At 39.1% G+C, this 21716-nt stretch overlaps 2 protein-coding genes and 1 pseudogene across 2 annotated transcripts; 1 reads left to right on the top strand and 2 right to left on the bottom strand.

The window, feature by feature from the left end:
• Window positions 1-508: 508 nt before the first annotated feature.
• LOC110052510 (organic cation transporter protein-like) lies at window positions 509-10978 on the bottom strand. Its single transcript, XM_020758638.2, has 10 exons — window positions 10869-10978; window positions 9456-9742; window positions 9218-9364; window positions 8848-9128; window positions 7885-8127; window positions 6888-7022; window positions 6493-6572; window positions 5908-6016; window positions 2247-2319; window positions 509-1892 (listed from the first exon to the last, which is right to left on the bottom strand). Exons 2-10 carry the CDS (start codon window positions 9735-9737, stop codon window positions 1671-1673), a joined length of 1572 nt encoding a protein of 523 aa, XP_020614297.2. The 5' UTR covers window positions 9738-9742; window positions 10869-10978; the 3' UTR covers window positions 509-1670.
• Window positions 2605-4866, bottom strand: LOC149117730 (uncharacterized; annotated as a pseudogene).
• A 4298-nt stretch (window positions 10979-15276) lies between the features above and the next one.
• Window positions 15277-16977, top strand: LOC110052464 (ventral anterior homeobox 1-like). Its single transcript, XM_089282073.1, has 2 exons — window positions 15277-15751; window positions 16528-16977. The coding sequence occupies exons 1-2, from the start codon at window positions 15370-15372 to the stop codon at window positions 16830-16832; spliced, it is 687 nt and encodes a 228-aa protein (XP_089138199.1). The 5' UTR covers window positions 15277-15369; the 3' UTR covers window positions 16833-16977.
• The last annotated feature ends 4739 nt before the right edge of the window (window positions 16978-21716 follow it).

Here is a 21716-nt window from a genome sequence, read left to right as displayed (position 1 = left end):
ATCAGCGGAGCGCTTTTAATTTCAGCTTTTAAACGAAGATTTGGGTGTGGATTTTGGTTTATACAGTGTCGGATAAATTTGCGCTCACGGGGAAACTAATAGTAACATATCTTCGGTACATAGAATTTTAGGTAGACAATCGGGTCGCACACGCGATATGACAAGTCAGGAGAAAATGATTTTCTCTTGGACAAGTATATGGTTAAAACAACAAATTAATTTCCGGTGAGGTAATTAGCTTTGCCAAATATCTTTAAAGATAATAAGGTGTTGATTTCAGAGAGAGGAACTTTTCAGCGGAGTGCTTTTTATTTGGGTTGGTACATTTCGCTGACCCTTAGTACGAGTACATGGACTAGCAAGATGGACCTGGTACATGAATCACTTGAATGAACCACCAATGGACTACCCTAAATGTTAACCCCTAGAATTTCTAACCCAAAAGTTTAATAATCACTTTGTCTGCTCATGTTCCAATCTTCTAGGAGCAATTTTTAAACGTCATCGCTTCTGCATGCATTGCGTGCCGTTTATTTTAATTAATGCTTTTAATAACTTACAAACATTACTTACAATACATGAAAAAACCTACTTACAATACTTTGCATTACGTTACTTGCTTACTAACTTACAATACGCAATAATTACTTATTTGCGAACATCATTTATAGTACATGGCATAACTTGGTTGCAAATTACGTTACTTGAGGACTTACAATACACTGTAATTACTTACAGAAGAAAAAGAAATAAACTCGCAACGAATTAATAAGAGACGTCACTTAACTGGGCAGAAAGGATTTCCACTTCTGTCGAAATTCCCTTTCACCATTCAACGTGGCAGCAATATATTTTCCTATCTCGATTTTATCCTGCACTAATGAGATGAAGTCGCTGAAAACGCACATTGTACTATTTAGTGCGTTGATATATATAAAAAAATATTTGCTTGGCATTATGAGGTTTTTGAGGTTCAAACGGTGCGCGCAGGGACGAGTAATTCCAAATAACACCTCTGGCTCGGAGAGAAGTAAACTCGCATTCGCTTACGGTAGAATACCAACTTTGGAACTTATCCCAAAAAGAAGACGCTTGAGCGCAGCTAATAAACAACTGACGTATGTTTTGAATCTCAGAGGGGCAGAAAGGGCAGGAAGGACAAATAAGTATATCAATTAATATTAAATGTTTGGAGCTGATGTGGTTCCTTGAGGTAGAAAAGACCCAGAAAAAGAATAAGTGGTTGTCCTGCCTCTCAACATTTCACAACTCTAAAATCCCGTCATTCACCTGCCATTTGAAAGAAGCCGAGATGAAAGTTACTTGTGTTCGCCCATTTTTAAGAGTATCACAGAAATCAAAAAAAAATTTGAAGAGTCTATTTGGTTTTGGGAGACGCTGTCTCAAAATTAGCGATTTCGTCGTCGTCGCTTCTTAAATCAAAATTTTTAAAAGGACAATTTTCAACGGCCAGGCCTCTTTTAATGTGTTACTATTTCCTGGATTTGTGTGGAGCCTGCTCACAAGTCAGCATAAATGGGGCGTTTTGGATTACCGACGCTATGAAAAGAAAAGTTCTCGTGATAGATTAATTACAATAACTCAAAAACGGTAGGTAAAGGGACTTTGGAATGCATTCAGCACCAGCGACGGTTACTTCTATCCTAATTTTAAAGCCATATTACTTGGCGTGATTTAGGTCTGGGAGACTGTTTTTTTTTGCCACAACAAGGTATTCCATAATCATCTTCGGCCGCTTCCGTTTCCTCGATGGTTTGATGCATTGATGAGAAGAGCGTCTCTGGAATCCAGTACATCAATATCCCAGCAAGAGTTGCAACCACGCCGAAAATGGCCACTGGAAACGCAATGCTGAGACCTGGTAACTGCCCCTGGTGATGTAAATGAAACGAACGCGTTGGTCAATGTTGAGAAGTAGCTTGCTTGCTGTATTTACATCGTACTACCCTTACAAGATACAATACGATGCAAAGATCGGCGCTCAGAACAGCTATTTTTGCCGTATATGCCAACACCCGAAATGACATGTTACCACGGCTTCAAGAATAATTAATATTAATACAGTAAGGACAAAATCGCGGGCTTTTCACGCGATGGGAAATCACACCCGTGCGAAACTGGGTATACTCGCGACATGCCCTATGAATTTTAATTGATGCCTAGCGCAAACATTATCACTTCAAGGTTTTCGGTTTAAGCTGTGTTTTAATTCACTACAGACTCACCATCAAAGCGACATATGGAGCTAAAATTCCACCAACTCGAGCGCTTGTAGATCCTGTTCCTTGAGCTGTGTTCCTGAAAAGGTTGATTTCGACAAGATCGACAATATTATTCTAGATACAAAGAGCATTCGGAGGGTAGGGCATATAAAAGACAATGAGGAAGGATGATATTATCTGTTAGTACGCTGGACAAAACTGTTCTGGATTGAGGTTTTACAACAAAAAATTTAAACAAACAAAGTGACACAAATAATTTTGCGATTCTCTCAAACTTTACTAAATTCCACACATGGAAACTTATTTTTATCTATAATATAGATAGGACCCTGTGAGCGCTCTGATTGGTCAAAACCCCATGTTTTATCAGAGTATAAAACATAGAAAAAGCGTGTTTTATTGTTTTTCGCCACATTACCTCTATATCATAAAGCAAATGAAGAAGCCTAAGCCGTGTATTACACTGTGATAGAACACTCCGGACATTTGAGAACCGGCTCGAGAAATGTAGAAAACACTCGTCTGCAGCTCGTGTTTTCTTCATTTTCCTTGTGTTTCAAATGCCCGTCGTGTTTTATCACAGTGTAATACATGGCTTAGGCTTCTTTCTTTGTTAATTAACTTTCCTTGTGTGCAATTTAACAAGGCTTAAGACAATCACAAAATTATTTGCATCGCCTTGCTTGTTTAAATTTTTTGTCGTAAAACGTCGATCCAGAACAGTTTTGTCCAGCGTACAACTATCAAGTGAGGATAGAGAGAAAGAAGTCAGTTTTCGATCTCAGGAGGGTTAAAAGATAACCAATCCTGTGATGCCCATATTGCTCACGATAACAGTATTAGTTTAAGCGACTTGACACCATTGTAAGATAATGGTTTGGCACTGACTATTTTTTGATGTTTTGTTCAACACGTTTCGGCTGGTGCTTGAGCCTTCATCAGCTGAAATGCTAACGTTAGCACGCGTGATTCAAAACACAGCACGCTGAACGCGCGCTGAGGAAAATTCCACGTGAAGTTTCAAGAAAACGTAGCGCGAGACTTCTGCGCGTGCCAAAGACTAGACTCGTAGACTTCTGGGATGACGATGTGGTCATTTCCAGATTGCGGATCCTTTATTGACATCCAGGCTACCAAGAGGGGTCGCTCGTGAAAGTTAGCCTCTTGTCCAACAACTCTGACAGTTCCAAAATCCATTTTGTGGTTGTATTCGTGGACATGGCAGGAGATCTTAGAGTCATGGTCGAACATAGAAACAGCCCTTTTGTTTTCTGTAATCCGAGTTTTCATTGATCGTTCAGTTTGAACGTATAGTATACAAAACTGCAGTTGGTGTGACTGATTTTGTGCACTGTGCCACATTGTGGCCGGTCAACCTTTTCCCGGGCTTTCGGTCGCGGAAACAAACTGTTCACATTTCTCAATGGTTTGAAGGCGACTTTGATTTGTTGTTGCCTTAAGATTCGACTGATACTTTCCGAAATGCCCTGTACATAGAGTAGCACCACGAAACCAATGGATTGTAGATCGGTGGGGAGTTTCGACAGCGATCTTTCGCAGCTATTGATGAAGGATGAGGGATAGTTGTTGTCTCGCAGTACAGCCTTAATTCGTTTCGTTTCTTCGCGTTTCCCTTTCTGTGTTGATGGTATGTTCTGTGCCCTGCGTAGCAAGATACTGACTACAGATCTCTTATGGCACATGGGTGGTGAGAATTGAAATCGAGATAGCGGTCTCTGTGTGTTGGCTTTCTGTAGACATTCACTTCAAGCTAGGTATCCCTCCTTGTTGTGATAGTGTCTAGAAAAGGTAGTCCCTGTACCTTGGTGCCCTCACGTTCTAGATTGAACTGTATGTTGGGGTTAATTGAATTGAGATGTTGGTGAAACTCATCCACTTGGTCTTTTCTAAGACACGTGTGACTGTCATCAACGTAACGGAACCACCGCTTACCGAGGTGGGGAGCTGTGGTAATGGCAGTTTCTCCAAATTCTTCTATTACGACGTCGGCTATAACGGGACTGATTGGCGAGCCCCTCGCACATCCAAAGATTTGTTTGTAATGGATGTTGTCGTGTTTGAAGTAGTTGTGATCGAGAACAAAATCTTACCGCCTCATGATGTTGCTGAAGGACATATTTGTACGTTTCGCCGCTAGATCCTGATCTTTTTGGAGCCTGTCGTTGGCGATGGTTAGAGCTAGGTCCACAAGAATGGAAGTGAATGAAGATTTAACGTCAAAAGAGATCACGATTTCGTCACCTGCGACAGAACGTTGCTGTAGCTTTTGAGCAAATTCTGAGCTGTTATTGACGGAGAAGCGGTTTCTCCGAAGAGGGGACAGAATGGAAACAAGATGTTTGGATACGGCGCACGTGGGCCTACCTATGCTGTTGGTGATGAGTCTGTGTGGTATTTTAGGTTTATGAATTTTCGGGAGACCATAAAACAACGCTGGTGTTGAATTGCTGCGATGTAGTTTTTTGTACAATCCCGGTCCAATTTGTGATCTGCCGTCATTCTTTTCCTCTCGTTTGATGTTAAGCAAAAGTTTGTTCAGATGTCTTTTTTGACGCTTGATGTTGGATTTGATCTTTTGCGTGTGATTTTCAAATAAGTGTTTTTATCGTTCAATAAAACAGATACTTTTTCTTGGTATTCATCCTTATCCATTACCACTACGGATCTCCCTTTATCGGCAGAAACAACTGTTACCTCCTCATCTTTTCTCAGGTCGTTCAATGCCCTTTCTTTTTTTTTTTTGTTATGTTAACCGTTGCGGGCAATTTGCAAGTTTTCAAGGCGTTAGCAACTGAGACACGTATCGTGTCCTTGGCTGATTGACTCAGACTGCGAATACCCGTTTCTATGGAGGAGAGTAGTTTTGAAACAGGAACTTTCTTTGGAGTGGTAGAGAAATTTAGTCCTTTCTTGCGGGCCGTAATCTCAACAGGAGTCAAATCCCGTTTGGATAGCCAATTTCTCCTGGTCAACCACGGTCGATCGTGGCGTCTCTTTGCTTATTAGGTCGTTGATTTTTCTCCCGTGCGTTTCAGCTAACCTTTCTGAAATTGTCTCAGATGTTTGCCTCACAACATTTTGGAGAGCGAGCATATCCTCACGAGAAAGGTGGTCTTCAAGGTTTTGCAGAAGGCTCTTGTATCTTCGTCTGTAAATTTCCTATGCTCTGATGACATTGTGTTATTCGCAGTCTCAAGTTCTTAAGGTCTGTATTTCTAGCGATTTTATAGCCTGCTTTACTTCTGATAGGCGGAGTGAACTTCAGGCTCGGAGGTAGAATGTTCTCTCTTTTAAGCGTATGATTAAAAGTGAGATGTTTTTTGTACCTTGCGAAGGCTGTCGTTTTCCGTTTAAGTTCCCTGGCCAACATCATAATATCTGTACCATTCGTTGCCTCAATGTGTTTAGAAATAGAGCAGTCGTAGTCCGGAGCTACATTGTAAGATAATGGTTTGACACTGACCATTTACGCAAGAGGAGAAAAACAGAGGAGAAGAAGTAGAAGGAGTAGAATAAGAAGGAATAGAAAACAGAAGAAGAGTAGAGAGAGGAGGAGAAGCAAGAGAAGGAGATGCAGCAAGAGCAGGGCCCGGAAATAACGAAACTGGAGGAGGTAAGTAGGGATAAAGAGCAGGGGACCTACCTCAGCACGGTCGGAAAAAGTTCAGAAGTCATCAGATAAATACTTGTCCAAGTGCAGTCAATCAGAAGGAATCCAAAGAGAGACAGTACTGTGGTCGCCACAGGGGATTCTAAAAATAATGCATCATCGCATTGAACGATTATGCCTTTCCACTATTAACACTGCATTATAATCTCACAAAGCAAAGAGTATTACCACGTGTTGGATACGACCTTGAGCGTGCGAGTGGTCTTGAACAAAGTTTTGATGTCTGAAATAAGCCTCTCACTTTTCATGCTACAAATACTATTTCATACCGCACACGGATTCGTTCAAATTTCTTCCATTTCTCGAGATCATTTCTCGAGATCATTTCAGTCGCCAATGACTAATGGCACTTCAACTATATCTCTGGTTTTGTTTATCTTGACCACTGATCATTCGTTAATCACAAGCTATTGAAGCTAATGGGGTGATTGTACTCGATCGAGTTTGGAATTTAATTTAAACGTATTCCCACATATTTGTTCTACTGATTAAATACGATAACCGAACGATCTGACACATAGGAATGTCAACTAGTTTTTAATTTTTTTTTTTTTTTACCTTTATGCACCAGTAAAACCAGTAAGAACGTGACTCCAACCAAGATCATGATGATGCTATGGCAAATACGGCGGCCAAATCTAATAAACAATGAAAAAGCCAACAAACAAACAAACACACAAACAAGACAATTTACGTATTAAATGACCTTCTTTCAGATGAAGAAGCCTTAATTCGCATTAGCATGTACATTGGAACCCCGCCTTACGACCACCCGTTAATACGGTCATCTCCGGCGTTATTACGGCCACTTTATTCTGGACCGAACAAAGGTTCAGTCAGTCACTTTCTTATTTGATACGTCCACATTTTTGTGGTCCGTTGGTGACAGAATTAACAGGGTTCCACTGTACAAGAGTTTAAAATTGAGAAAAAAAAAAAAAAACCTTCCTTACTTTAAGTACAGGATCCAAGTGACTGGTATCCTGAGGACTGTAATAATCTCCATTACGGTGTAATTAACGTAAAGATTACCAACCAGTTGAGAGATGAATATAAACATCCCGAAACTGACGAGTGCCACGACAAACCTGCAAAATCAGAGTTCATGTACAATTTTAGTCCTTAGTTGAATTGTCCAAGATTATTTTATGCACCGCGGCTTTAACAGTAGTAACGAAATCATGTTGGTGAATTTTCTTCGACAGTTCGATTATAACTTTTATATCTCGATTCTGCAGAATTTCGCTTTGTTTTCCTGGCGTTTGGGTCAACGTAACCCCTTTCATTTGTTTTAGTTTTTCATTTAAGAGGGTTGATCTAATGAAAATTACAAACTTGATAGATATTTTTCACTTTCCTTGTTCAGAGTGGAGACGTCCGGGATAATCGTTTACCAGATACTGTCAGGAGTCCATCACTAGGAGCGTGCAACTCCCATACTAAGCCTATGTCACGGCCTTTTCACACACCGATCTATTTTTAGGCTTATTTTCCTACGAAATAGGTCAGTTCCTGTCTATATAACCGCGCATCAATGAGGAAAATATGGCGGTTTTTCTTTTAATCTTCCGGTGAAATGATGATGTCAGTTAAACTTACGTCCGTGCTTGTAATTGGTCACTGAGGTTCCTGGGGGGATCTGAACTCGCGGTCAATTCAAACTAATAATAGATCGGTCCGTGAAAACGCCGTGGCAGGAATATGGGGTAGTTCCACGCTCCTAGTGATGGGCTCCTGATACTGTAAGGTGAAGGCCACGAGCAAGTCGGTAGAACTTAGCTTCTTTAAGTTTACATTCTGAGTTCTGATACCCTAAACCGTTTTTCAATCAGCCTGCATTTTAAACTTATATACTAAGAACCTTCTCTTGTTTTCACAAACCCTATGTTCTACCAACTATGCCACCGAGACTAAGACACAAGCACAATACAATACATGTAATGTTCCTACCACTGATAGCAGATGATTGCTGTCCATTTTCTCAGCTTTGGAGTGCGAAACAAGTCCATCGGTGAGTATTTCTTTTCTTCTCGTTCTCGTTCTAACTGGTCTCTTCTTACATTTTCCAAGAGCGCCCTTAACTCCCCTGAGTCTACGGGTTTGCCTTTTTTGACTCCAAAACGCTCGATGATAGATTGAGCTTCGTCCAGACGATCGTGGGCAATGAGCCATCGAGGGGATTCTGGAATACATCTATGGGAAGTATAAACCTTCAGTGTTTTTTTTTTGTAAAATTTTCAACAAGTTAACGTCTTGAGTCACGATAACACATTGAGTACTTGGGTGTCAGTAGAGAAGAGATAGTGCTGTTGGTGTTTACATTCATTTCGATGGTCCCGTCTCGGTTGGTCAAGCTATTAAAAAGAGCAATGACCACAAACTAAGTGAAGGAGCTAACGTGTAAACATAAATTAACAGGGGCCAGCAACTAACTATGGTGTAAACGAGGTAACTTGTGAACGAGGTAACTTGTGAACGAGGTAAAGTGTGACCGAGGTAACTTGTGAACGAGGTAAAGTGTGACCGAGGTAACGTGTGAACGAGGCAACGTGTGAACGAGGTAACGTGCCGGTGAACGACCTAACGTGTGAACTAGCTTACGCGTGAACGAACTAACGTGAGAACAAGGCAACTTGTCAACGAACTAACGTGTGAATGAGCGAGTTTCTAAGTGAACCGAGGAACGATCTAGCGATCTTGTGAGCTGGTATTGCAAGAAATATTTTGCGCAGCTCAATGCGCTCGCTTTGCTATTCCACCCTGAAACTCGAGAAATAGACTTGTGTGAAGTCTGTGATAAAAAAGTGAAACAAAATTGCATATTCTTGCAACTAATTAACTTTGCGATGGGCACTCAAGACAAGATGTTCTCTCATTTTACAGGGATTTGAATTCTGCGTTTCATTTACTTACTTCCAAAAAGGAAACAGCAACACTGCTGGCAGAGTAACAATCATTAGCAGATTTCTCCAATCACGTTCAAAATAAGCGATCAGGACAAACAACATCTGAAAACCATTGTAGTAAAAATAACTCATATTGCCAGCAGCTGTTCTTGTTTTCGGTCCAACCAACTCCAAGAGGTAAATGTAATGGGATAGCATAACTCCCGTCAGCCCAAAACCAACCATGAACCGAAGAACAGCAAACAAAGGGATGGAATGAACAAACGCTGAACTGAATCCTGTAACAACCTGAAAAACACAATACAATACACTGTGAGAAGTTAAGTTTACATTTTAATTCAGTGTACTTTCGTAGTTCACCCTCAAAACTAACTCACCATGACAGCGTTGCAAATAAAAATGCAATTCTTTCGGCCCCAGGCGTCGGACAAAATCCCGGTCACAATTGAACCAACCAACATTCCAGCGAAGAAACAAGACTGAATAGTAGCGCCCAGGAATGCGCGGTCACATATTAGGTTCCACTAGCAAGTAAGAAAGCAAACAAAAAAGGCGTCTTTTTTTAAATGCTGTTTAGTTTCGTAGTGGAAAGATTGTTGTTGAAACTATACTTACCTCTGACACAGTGCTATGAAATGGTCCGTCAAACGCGTATGACGTACATCCGTCACAACATTTCTTTGGATCACACGTGACATTTGGCGTGACACAGTGGAAGCCAGGAGTACCAAAACCAAATACTAGCAAGGAAAACTGATTTGCTACAGGGAAAACCATCAAACAAGTACAGAAGTACAAGATTTTCTGGTATCTTCCAAAAGATGACACATGTTCAAAAATGTCGTCAAACTCGTATGATCGCTTCTCGCCTTCAGACCTCACACTTTTAGTAGCCATCCCTCCTAAACAGGACAAAAAAAATTAGAAACGGAGCAATCTGTCCGGGGACCACTACAGAATTAGCTATTAAGTTAGGATTGCCACGTGACCATATATAAATCAAACAATAAGAACGCGTGCTAGATTCAACTCAACTCCAGCTATAAAACAAGGATTATCTCAGGCTCGAGGCAAATGTAGCTATAAATAAAAACACAGGCGACAAATCAAAACAATAGCTCCAAGGTGCGCAGTGGTGTTGAATTCACTAGTGGGTTTTGTGTCGTAACGCTAGCAATATTGAGCGACGAGAAAGAAAACTCGATAACTACTTTAAGACATGTTTTGCTCTGATTGATGGCATGTCGCCCTTTGCACTCCATCAAATATCCCTTAGCCGTATCCGATAATCCCATTCCGCTGGTCACGGAATCCAGATTGAAGCCCAGGTCTGCTGATAAACTATTACTTCCATTCACGTTTTGATAAGTCTCAATTTCACAGATCAGGTTGGAGGATGGAGTTAGTGAGTGAATATTTGTTGTTCACTGTCAAGGCTTATAGTCGTGAAGGACATAAGGATATACCGACTGTTTCCGACAGTACCACCTCCGGGGGGTACTCTAAAAAAATTTGGGTGGGACTGTGCGGCCCGCTTCCCAAAACTTTACCCTGTTTAAGACCAAATCTGTGATTTTCCCCATCCTATTTATGATCTGACTAAAAATTCGATACCGTATTCGAGACCAAAATTGCCAAAATCGATACCTTATTTCTGACCAAAACGGCTAAAACATTGCACTCTTTGGCGCGCGTATTCCTATATAGCCCTTATAAGGGACTACCTCTCCCCCCGGGTTACAACAAAGATTAACAGTTACGTCGCGGAGAGTCGTCGTAAAATGCACAACCTAATTTATGTTAAAGTGACAAGTAATCGATCAACTTCAACCTCTTCTAAAATTAAGATTTGGCCTCTATGGGGACTGAATGCTTCTGACTAAAAGGAACGAATGCAGGCTATTGCATAATTTGCAAGTCATCCAACAGGTCCGAAAACATGACACTGAAAACTGTGTAGTTCAGTTAGAATTTCAAAATTATGAACTGTGCAGCACTGAATTAATTAAATATAGAAAAACCTCTTACCTGAAGGAATAAATTAACAAGGACCAGCAACTAATGCACAGCTTTTCAAGGCTAGAAAACTTCTGCTGTCCTTTCCAAAACAAACCTGACACCCTTTATCGGTCGATGAATAATAGGACATCAGATATCGTAAGTTTATCTCTTAATTACCCCAAAAATGCAAATATTTAACCTGTCGTCCTGAACTGAACAGATCGAATTTAAAAGGTTACGTTTGTGGAAAGCGCATTTGGAGCACTGCAAGGCAGCTATGTGTTCTCCTCATTTTAACACTTTTATCCGTGATTGTCTCGAATAGACCAATTTCGATAAATCAAAATTCAGCCTAAAAAAATAGACCTCAGTACGAGGCTCTGAGAAATAACTACAGAGTTTGTGGGGTTTATTCCCCAGAGCCTCGTGCTGAGGTCTGTTGTGTTAGGCTGAATCTTAATATATCGAAATTGATCTATTACGCACTATCACAACTCATCCATAATACCTGCTATACAGGGTCATTCAGGTTTTCTGAAGCCTAATCCTACAAATATCTTAGTAAACAAAATTAAATTCTCTTTACTGCTCAGCTTTATTAAATCTTTCAAAAATGGCTTTTTGACCATAACGCACTCGTGAGGTATTTGTCAGGAAGAATGATTAGTGCCAATCCGCCAAGGCAGATTTTTGCTTATTTCAGTCGCAGGAATACCTGTCATCGATTCCAAAAGTGTGGACAGTTCATTATTGGCCTTGCCATATTTATCAACCCTTATCAAACTTCAAAAGAGCCGTCATCCTGCCTCAGAGCAGGCCAAATCTGTGTCAAACATGGAAACCAGCAGATCTTTTAATTAATTTTTAATTTCAAGTTGTTTCGCTAGGAACAAAAGGTGTGGATTTCTCAGTGCGGCAGCGTTTACCAAAATGACATTTTGGTGGCGACAAGAGTTGTCATGAATTTTGGTAGCTAGAGCCAAACGGTTATTTTTAAACACAACATCATAATAATAATGATCGTGATGACAATAATAATAATAATAATAATAATAATAATAATAATAATAATAACAACAACAACAATCAACTTTATTTATTGAGGGTAGCACACAACAGTATAATCACTGAAAAACCAGTGGCCCTCATAAAAATATATTTACAGAGTAAAAAGATTACGTGTTTAAAATTAAAAATACAGAAAGTGATTCTCAAATATGCAATGATTATATAAAAACGTGAGATATGAGATACACTAAAGTCTAACAATTAAAACAGGAAAATTAAAAGTTTACATGATAAAATGGTCCAATTCCTTATAACTGTCCACAAAATGTTTAAAAATAGATTTTTTGAGGCGTGTAAGGTTAGGTTGGTTTTTGATATGGGCAGGCATCATATTCAAGAGGCGGCTAGTCGATGCTGAGAAAGACCTTTCACCCTCAGACTCTCGTTTGAATCAGGGGCAGACAAGGTTTAATTGACCGTGCCTGCTCGTTCTTCCGTTCACGTCTGCATTTCTAATAAGCATCTGGGTAAGATAAGATGGGTACTCCCTTAAAATCCGTTTATATGCAATATTGACTTATTTATTTTCGCTTCATGGCAAAAGGGAACTCAACCTAACATAGCAACAACATAGCTCCAATGATTGATTGATTGATTGTTTGATTTAGCATGTAATAAAAACTATAGCAAATTTAATTTCACGAATTAATCTGATTGGCACTGACTGAGTCACGCAAGTAATTAGACAGTACGCGTAGTTTGCGTTATTTGGACTGTTGCACTTGAATAGGTTTCTTCTTTCCTGTGTGCATCTTGATCACAAAATAGGTAGTTACATATCTATTTAGAAACGCGACGACTGTTATGACGACTGTTATGACGATTGTTATGACGACTGTTATGCATTCTTAAATTTTATTATATAATTTCATTGTATTTTTTGATTTGCCTATTAAGACACTTTCAGAAAAATCACCTATTTGCCAGACTAAAACCTCGGGTACTCATTATCGGCAGTGTTAGCAGTACGCAGGATGCTTCTCACATGAGCTTTCCTCCATCGCTTATCCTCCGGGAAGGCGTTATATGTTGCAAGTTATCTGCAGTTCATCAGTGGTAGAGCATCTGGTCTAGAAGCCAGAAGGTTAGCTGTTGAACTCTTGTTTTCTTTTTCGAGTACGCTTGTGTAACTCAAAGAAAACTCACCATCTCGTAGTTTTGATTGCTTGACACCGAGCTGCGCATAGTTTAATCAGTTTTGATCTGCATATACTCAGATTCCGAATTTTTTTGAGTTCTAGGGGACTATAAACTAAATTGCCAAGACCTTTTCCTTAATTTAAATGGAAAGGCTAAATATTTATCGCACGCGTTGTTTATGTGCATGGCTAGTAAAATATGGGTCTTTTTGGAGTTAGAGTTGAAACTAACTTACAAAGGCCTTCGAATTAAATCGACAAGCTAAACATTAGCTAACATTATCGCACACATTGGTTATGTACAGATAGTCAGTAAAATATAGGTCGTTTTGAATTCAGGGGGGCTCGACACTGTCGTCTGGGCTCGGTATTACTCGTTCGTCCTTTCGTTTGCTTGTTCTTTTGAACATTTGCTCTTTTTCTGTCTTGCCGTTCGTTCTTCCTGATTCGTTCGTTCTTTCGTTCTTTTGCTCGTCATTTCCCATCTTCGTTCTTTTGTTGTTTCGTTCGTTGCTCAGTTCGTTCTATCGTTCGTTCGTTCGTCCGTTTGCTTTTTAGTTCTTTCAGGGATCGTTTGTTCGTACCTTTGAGCTTTTGATTATTCATTCGTCTTCAGTTGAGTTTTTTAGCTCGTTCAGTCGTTCGTTTGTTTAATTCATTCGTTCGTTCTTTTTTTCGTTCTTTCGTTTTTTTTTTTTTTTTTTTTTATTATTTTTTTTTTTGCTCTTTCGTTCGTTCGTTACATTACCTTTCCAATTCGTTCGTTCTTCGTTTCATCGATTGAATCGATTGACTGATTGATTGATTGATTGATTGATTGATTGATTTCTTCTCCCATCTGCAAAACCCTTTCTTTTATAACTGGGTAATATTTGCACATCGACGACTTTTTCCCTGATAAACACTAGCCAAACAGCAATCGAAAGAACACGTTACTTATTGCTGTTTACTGAATGATTTTCTTAACAACAATTAAATGTTTAAGTTCCGGTTGTTGATCAGTTATATTTCAAGCGCCCTTCAAGAACAGATAACAGTTAACGCATGTGTTAATTAAAATCAAGTGGCCTCAAATCTGAGGCAAATAGTGCTCATTATAAAAAAAAAATCAATAATAAAATTTATAATTTCTACTAATGTTCGTCTGACTAATAAATTGTGAAATAGCCACATTTACATAATAGTTAAAATTATCGATAGTTACCATAAACAAAAATTCGACAATGTTTCATTTCTTTTAGTCACGAGAACGAAAATCGTTTTTTTTTTTGAAATTAAAGAAACCGAATTTTGTTATTGTTATTGCCAATACTCCCCATAGGTATTGACTATCGTTCCCCGAACAAACTTTAATCGGTTAATTTGTTTTCCGAAGCAAAAAAGAAATATATTTAATTGATTTGTTGTTTTTTTTTCAGCTGTACAATTTTTGTTCTGATGTAAACAAACTCGTTAACGAAGTAATTGAAAGTTCTTCCTCTGTACTTAAATAGGAAAGCTTTTATTAAGTTTTCGTACAACCTGCGGTTTAGATTAATTTACTACCTACCGGCGATTTAAACATAATAAAAGATTACCAATGTAAAGCGAGTGAATTTTTGCCTCTGATCGGACGCTGAAACTCGTAAATTGTGTGTCATTGAAATATCAGACTTAAGATAAATATTACAAAATTAACCAAACCAAGAGAAATTTCTTAGTTAACATTCTATATCAATAAAATGAAAAAAGAATCTTTGACAAAGTTTCTTCCGTTGGGTTTTTTTTTTCAATTCAAAGTCGGTCGATTGATAAGGGGGTGCTGTCACTAACTTTCAAGTTTTCTATTTTGTTCGTTTTTAATTAGGACCTCACATTAGTACCCCATACGACGATAAGCGATCATATCGTTCTTAAAATGCTGAATCTTTGCAGCGCAAACGGGAATGTAACCTCAACTGAGATATTTTTGGTTATTTTTTTCATACATGTTGCTATTAGTCTTTACCAACGATGTCGTATTTTTTCCTCAATTCTTATCACATTAACGGGCGCGTAATTTGACAGGGGCGCAGGTAATTACAAACGATTTCCTCTGAAGTATTTCATAAACCAGCATGCCTACAGATTAATTAGATTAAAATGAATCATGAATTGTATCATTTCCCCATAAAGTGCGCACAATATTTAATAATGTTGCGAGGGGGTATATACGGATTACTCATTTGGGAAGGTGAAAATCATTGAAAGGGAGCGCGGGTTAAAATTCACTGTAAAGTCAAAGCTGAACAAAACAAAGTCACTCGCGTACTATTGCCCGGGAAAAACCCAAACTGGAAATAATGCAACCGTATAGAAACGTGACTTCGAATCACATTATGCCCATTTATTGGTCTGACTGCCAGCAGTGTTCTTGTGAAAATTGTATCTCTCGTGATACGAATCGGAACGAGTTGTCCCCTCAAGTTCCTGATGAGGAGGTTCGAAGGCCCTCGTTCACAATCGAATCATTGCTAAGCCGAAAGGACGAACGAAAGACTACGGATGTCAAGCCATGCTTAGGGCGAGCTTCCATGGCTTTGGTTTCAAGTGGCAATGGGCAGTTTGCACACGACAGACCATCAGAACTAATTCACGGCTCAGGATACCCGACAAATTTTCGACGGCCAGGGTTTGGTTTTGAACAGGTGTCCTTGATAGCCAGGGGAAATATTCAAACCAACGGTAGGTTAAAAATTATTTACGCGGAATAACTCTCGAGGACACGAAAAGAATTCTCGATTAGCCAGAGACAAAGCCACATATCAAAATGATTTTTTTGCAGTGTTTTTTCTTTGTTTAAAATATTGAGGAATCCTTTGTCTATAGCCAGAATACTGTAGAAATGTGGAAAGCTGCAAAATCAAGGCTCGCAAATTTTGGAATAAGAGATCGAACACATTAACAGTAGTTTCAACTCCATTTTTAGAAAACTGAGTCCCTGTGTTAGGGAAAGAAAACAAGTTTGAATCATAAGTTTATTTTTCTAAACGTTTTCCTCTTACAGTTTGGCAGGATCTATTTTGCCACTTCGTTAATAAGTTCTACCGTCATTTTCATAAATTTAGCCAAGCTATGCTTTTGTAAAGCGAAGGAAATTTCAAATTCAAGCTTTTAAAATCAAAGACAGTAAAAACGAAAAACAAAAAAATCACATAATTTCGGTCAACGGTGTTGGTAATCAAGTGATGAAATTAGAATTTAATCATCGTTTCAAAGAGCTGTCATTTATCGGTTTATACATATTTGATACTGCTTGGACAGTGAGCCGCCTTGGAAACACTGTTTTGTTATGCGTTGCCAGTTTCGGTGCAATCTAAGGTTTTGTTAAACAAATCTAATGCGCTACTAATTGAATTGTGTTTATTGATAGGATGTTTCCCTTCCTGCGTGCGTTAATAATCAATTTGCAATTGAATGATTAGATTTTGTTTAATTGCTTTTCTTGATTCGCGCTACAGGAACTTTCCTTGCACGCGGCGAAGAAACAGACTGGTCCAGCGAGAAGCCAAAGCGCATGCGTACCATCTTTACCGTCGAGCAACTCGAGCGCCTGGAACGAGAGTTTACGCGCCAACAGTACATGGTGGGAGGTCAGCGGTTCTATCTCTCCAAAGAGTTGGGTTTGACTGAGACGCAAGTCAAAGTTTGGTTTCAAAATCGAAGAATTAAATGGAGGAAGCAGCTAATTGAACAACAGAGGACCAAAGTTAGACATCAGAAGGAACCAGGTGCGAACATACAGACGGAAACCAGCTGCCCTTGATTGCTGATCATGAATTTCAGAAGAAGAAATTGTTCCAGGCGAATTTCGAAATTAGTTAATTGTTGTCCAGTGTGACTCACAGAAACGGGATAAGAAGTTCATTTAGCTGAGTATACCTTTTCACACATAAATCACCCTCATTATTCACTGAGGTAAATAAAATCAAGTCCGTTTATACTTGACCATTAAACACTACCATGTTTGACGAGTAAATGCCGCGAACAATTGCATTGCAGAAATACTTCTTAATACACCAGTTATCGATATCGAAACTTTTTGTTATATCGAAACGACAGCAATAGTAAACCGAAGAGAACCAACAAGGAGATAGATGACGAATTCTTCTGACTTGTCTCAGTGCAGGTCACGTCTCCAAGAGTTCTTGTGGTCGCTGGTTCCTGGCGGTACTCTCCATTGGGCTCATAGCTCGTCCTCCACATCATTTTCTTTCAGCAGTTTCAGTTTGTCTATTTTTCGCAGTACCTTTCGATCGGCGTACTCGCTTAGGCGCTCACCTTGGGGAAAAGACATTTTGTGTATGTTATTTCGTCTCAGGAAACACAAAAACTGCGCCAGACTCTTTTCGTTTAGTATAAATCTACTAGCGGTCTATCACGAATGCTGTTCTCTGATTGGCTTCGTTGCTTACTATCTATCCTGTTGTAGATAGCCTAACGGTGAGCGGTTGTCAACAAAATGGCGGCCGCTTCCTTACATTTTCTGAACGACTAGTAGATTCATACTAAAACAATTAGATTATTCTCTCTCGATTTCTACACGTGACAGAAGAAAAGCCCGAGTGTATGAACCTACAGTTTTTGAAGTCTGTCACAAAAGGTACTTATATTATTCATTGGCAATTTAGGCTACGTAGGTTCTTTTAGGTTCTTAATTTTTATGAATGAGATGTTGTTGTTGGTAACCAGAAAAAATTTAACTTGGGTTTGAAAAGTTTTAATCTACAGTATTTATTTACAACCGTATTATGTATTTTCTTTTTCTTAAATTTTATGTTAGAATTTACCAGATCTAGTTCAGTATGCCTATCGGTCTGAAACCCTGCTCAAACTAAATATGTAAGCCAGCGATCAATTCCAAAGGGAAGCACAAAAAATTAGCCGTCATATTTCACATTATCCGAAATGCCCAGACTTGATATGATCATTTCAAGTTGTTGCCGAGTTTTGCAGACTGATCCAGAATGGACGGCTACGAAATGTGAAAAGATTACAACGTACGTGCACGCAAAGTCGAGGCTCATTAAGCTTTTAATTTGTTTGGTGACCTCCACGTTGTCGTTGCCATAGTGATATGCTCAAGTCCCTTTTGTAGGTCACACGTCAAACCATAGTTAGGACTAACTATGGTCAAACAGATCGAAAAGGTTATTATAGTCGTAAAACTTGGATACATTTTGATCGATATCGCGCCAAGAGATGGAAAAAGTTGACGCTGGTTAGGCATGCAAAAAGCGGAACATTTGGGTCTCGATCACTGGTTGCTTTTATTAACCAGTCTTAATAGAAATAAACAGATGAAATGGGTGGCTGCCCCCAAAATAGCAGGTAACACCTTATGATCAGTGGCGCGTTAAATCTGTCTGAATGAGAGAGAAGCAGAGAAAAGAAGATTTTAAAAAGACGAGCCGATGCAAAATCATATGACAACACTCTAAAGAAATATAACGTCATCAATTGCTTACAGAAAAATCCAAAGAAATGTCATCGAAACGACAGCTCGAAAAGCTAGACCTGATAAAATTGATGTCACCCGCTATCCAGGCTTACAATCAGGCGATTTTGCCGCATAAATAAAATTCACGTGCACCATGAATAAATAAATTATAATTAATTAGTCTAAACTGAACATAACTTTTCGTCAATACCCGCGGTTCATTTCTTATTTTTAATATTAATGGTTTTCTCCAAGTTGCGTATAAGAAAGCACCATTAATAGACGTGTACGTATCGGGCATAACTTAACGTATAACGTATAAATTGAACAAACAATATGTATCATGGAAATATTGTTTTACAAAGTTTAAGCTGAAGAAGGTGTCAGTCTCACTATAGGTCTCCGCAAACATTTTCTTGTCATGAGGTGGCCTAGGAAATAAACCTTTCGACTTCTACGAGAATTGTGCTCTGGGCCTCTTTACCGGTCTGTTGTTTAGTTTTATGATGGGGGAAACTCACAAACAACTTGAATGCATCGGTGCTAGTGAAATTCGCAGATCCTAAATTCAATAAACATTGTTTTCACACTGAAGAATTGAACTTGGGCAAAGTGAAGTGTTTTTGGTGTTCTTGAAGAAGAAAAGTTTTGTTGGGTACTGGGGTTCCTTTTCCAACCATATGAGCCCGGTAACCCGACCCGGCTGGCTCGGTTACGATAATCGCGAACGAGTTTGTGTTCCACCAGTTTGGTTTTGTTTGTCGACCGGGCTGAAATTTCTCATGTGAACAGACAAGAAAATTCGCTTCGGTAACCGCCGGAGCCAGGCTCGGGTTACCGGACTCATATGAAGAGCCTCTTAGAAATATCATCCTTCTTCTGTCAATTCTCCTTAATGGTTTTGCTCAATGGCTGGTGGCAACGAAGAGAATTTGGCAATAACATAAGACTATTCCGATTTTATCGGAATCAGCATTTTTTCCTGCATGACTCCCCGTTTGCTTGACTTCAGTATTGACTCCACTGTGAGAAGCTAAAATCAAAGGGGATTGGTATTTTTGTTAATTAGTACCGCTTATTTCTGCAGGGTCCCTAGGTGTTGCAGCAATTTCAAGATCTCTGTTTTGAGAACGTAAGCTTAAACGTATGATGTAACAACCGACAATTCAAGTTCTGGGTTGTAAGAAGTACCGGCCAATTTCTCACCGTCCGAATTCCGAAATGTTCTCTCTATGTTTTCTATAGTAACGAAGTGTTCTTAATAGACATACCCGCTTGGTCATAACATATACAACTGAAAATAATTTATTCCAAATAAGAAATAAAAAAGGTAGCTCAGCACCTTTCAGTTGCCACTTTCTAGAAACACACGTCTTGAGCAGTTGGATGAAAAAGATGCAGCCGTACAATGCAGAGCATCACTTCAGCTATTTCCAGCTGTCATCCGAGGTCTACACCATGCCTGAGTTATCCACAAACTTACGAACCTCAGTTCTAACCACAACTGCAGGTGAAGAAGCCATTTAAATCGCCTTTCTCCACAGAATCTCTCCTGTCGGAGTTGAGACAAGCTTCGAATTGGCCGCATTAGCAGCCCATCTGCCAAACAAGACACCCCCACATCTATGGCCACTAAACTAAAGGAGCTTGAGGACCGAAGACGAAACAACGGTACATCTGTGCCATACAGCTCGCGAGAGAAAACAACAGCAGGCACTTCCACAGAATGCAGACATACAGTAAGTCAAGTAGTATAGATTGATCTTTTTTCACGTGCCTAGTGAGGTTAAACGATAACTAACAATACGTCTTTATGTAACTAGGATTATCAGCCCCTTCTTTGCCTTAAAATGCCTTAATCCGGTTATTATACGTGCCAGACTGTAGACTTATATTTAAAGGAACTTTGCAAATTTTTTCGATGTATTAATTTATGCCAGTTTATGTACATGTCATACTTACAACTCGCAAATATCACATTTCCGTCGTTCAAATGTCTTTACTGTGTAGAAAATAACACGTTTAGTTACCTTGGAGAGCGGAATTTTATTCCTCTCAGCTGAAAGAACTAGATACTGAATTGTATAGAATTACCCTCAAGGAATCAACAAGATATGACCTCTAAACGTATAAGTAATGTGCGATAAATTGATACATATTTTTTACAACCAATTGGTTCCGCTAAAATAGTGCAACATGTATTAAGTAACACTTTGCTCAACTAACAGTTGCAAGCTGAGTAAAGTTGTGATAGCAAAGTCAAGATTTTTCACGGCAGTCTGAATTACCAGGCGACGCTTAAAGAAAGGGGCGCTATATACCAATTATAGCTCAGTGCATGTTTTAAAATAAAATCGCATTGCGCGATTCACAACTCGGCGAAAGTAGAGAGACTATAGTAGAAAAAAAAGGAGATTCGTTGGAACTTAATTGTATTAAAAATGTATGCAACTGAAATACACGAATTCGTAAACGAGTTACTTCAGCTCGTGTGACAACTGGTGGCTTTTCTTTCAAAAGACACGCCACATAGAAAGTCACCTGTAAGAAGGACGGTGCCGAAACAATGACAAGAAAATTCAGCTGAAGTACGGAAAACTGCGCTTTCATAACGTTCTTTATTCAGAGTTCAGACCATAGTTAGACCTCTACTAACTATGTTCAGACTAACCGGGCGTCTAAACACAGTTTAACTTCCTGCTCAACAGGCAAATATCTGTCGGTGGATTTTACTTACAAAAATTTGAAATTCATTTACAGATCATTTAGCTCTTAAAAATAACAATAGCCTTTCAAAGGCAAATTTGTCAGACTAAAGAGGCGTTATTTAAATGAAAACTGATTGTGTCATTGCGAGAACAAATAGGAACTGACCGCAGTATTGGCATAACTAATTTTCGTCATTAAAAAGAAACGCAAAGGCGACTTAATTAAGAGTTTAGGACTCACTTTAGTTGAGAAGAACACCTATTTCAGTGTTGGTGAACATTTTGCAAAGTAGAAACCGCTGAATGTAAATATCGTAGATAAGGCCGAGTTTGTTTTAGGTTAATCACATTTCTAGTGTTAAAATTTCAGCAATTGGAAGTTAAACCACCTTGCAAAGATTAATAACAGTATCACTGTAAAGCACTGCTCAATAAAGAGCTTCATTTCAATATGGACTTTGCCCTCAGACTCAACAACAAAGAGTATTGATATCACATTAAC

Source organism: Orbicella faveolata, unplaced genomic scaffold (assembly GCF_042242905.1).
Source record: "Orbicella faveolata isolate gen_17 unplaced genomic scaffold, um_ofav_v1 contig_1, whole genome shotgun sequence".
NCBI classification, from domain to species: Eukaryota; Metazoa; Cnidaria; class Anthozoa; order Scleractinia; family Merulinidae; genus Orbicella; species Orbicella faveolata.
This window is presented reverse-complemented; position numbering and strand designations above follow the sequence as displayed.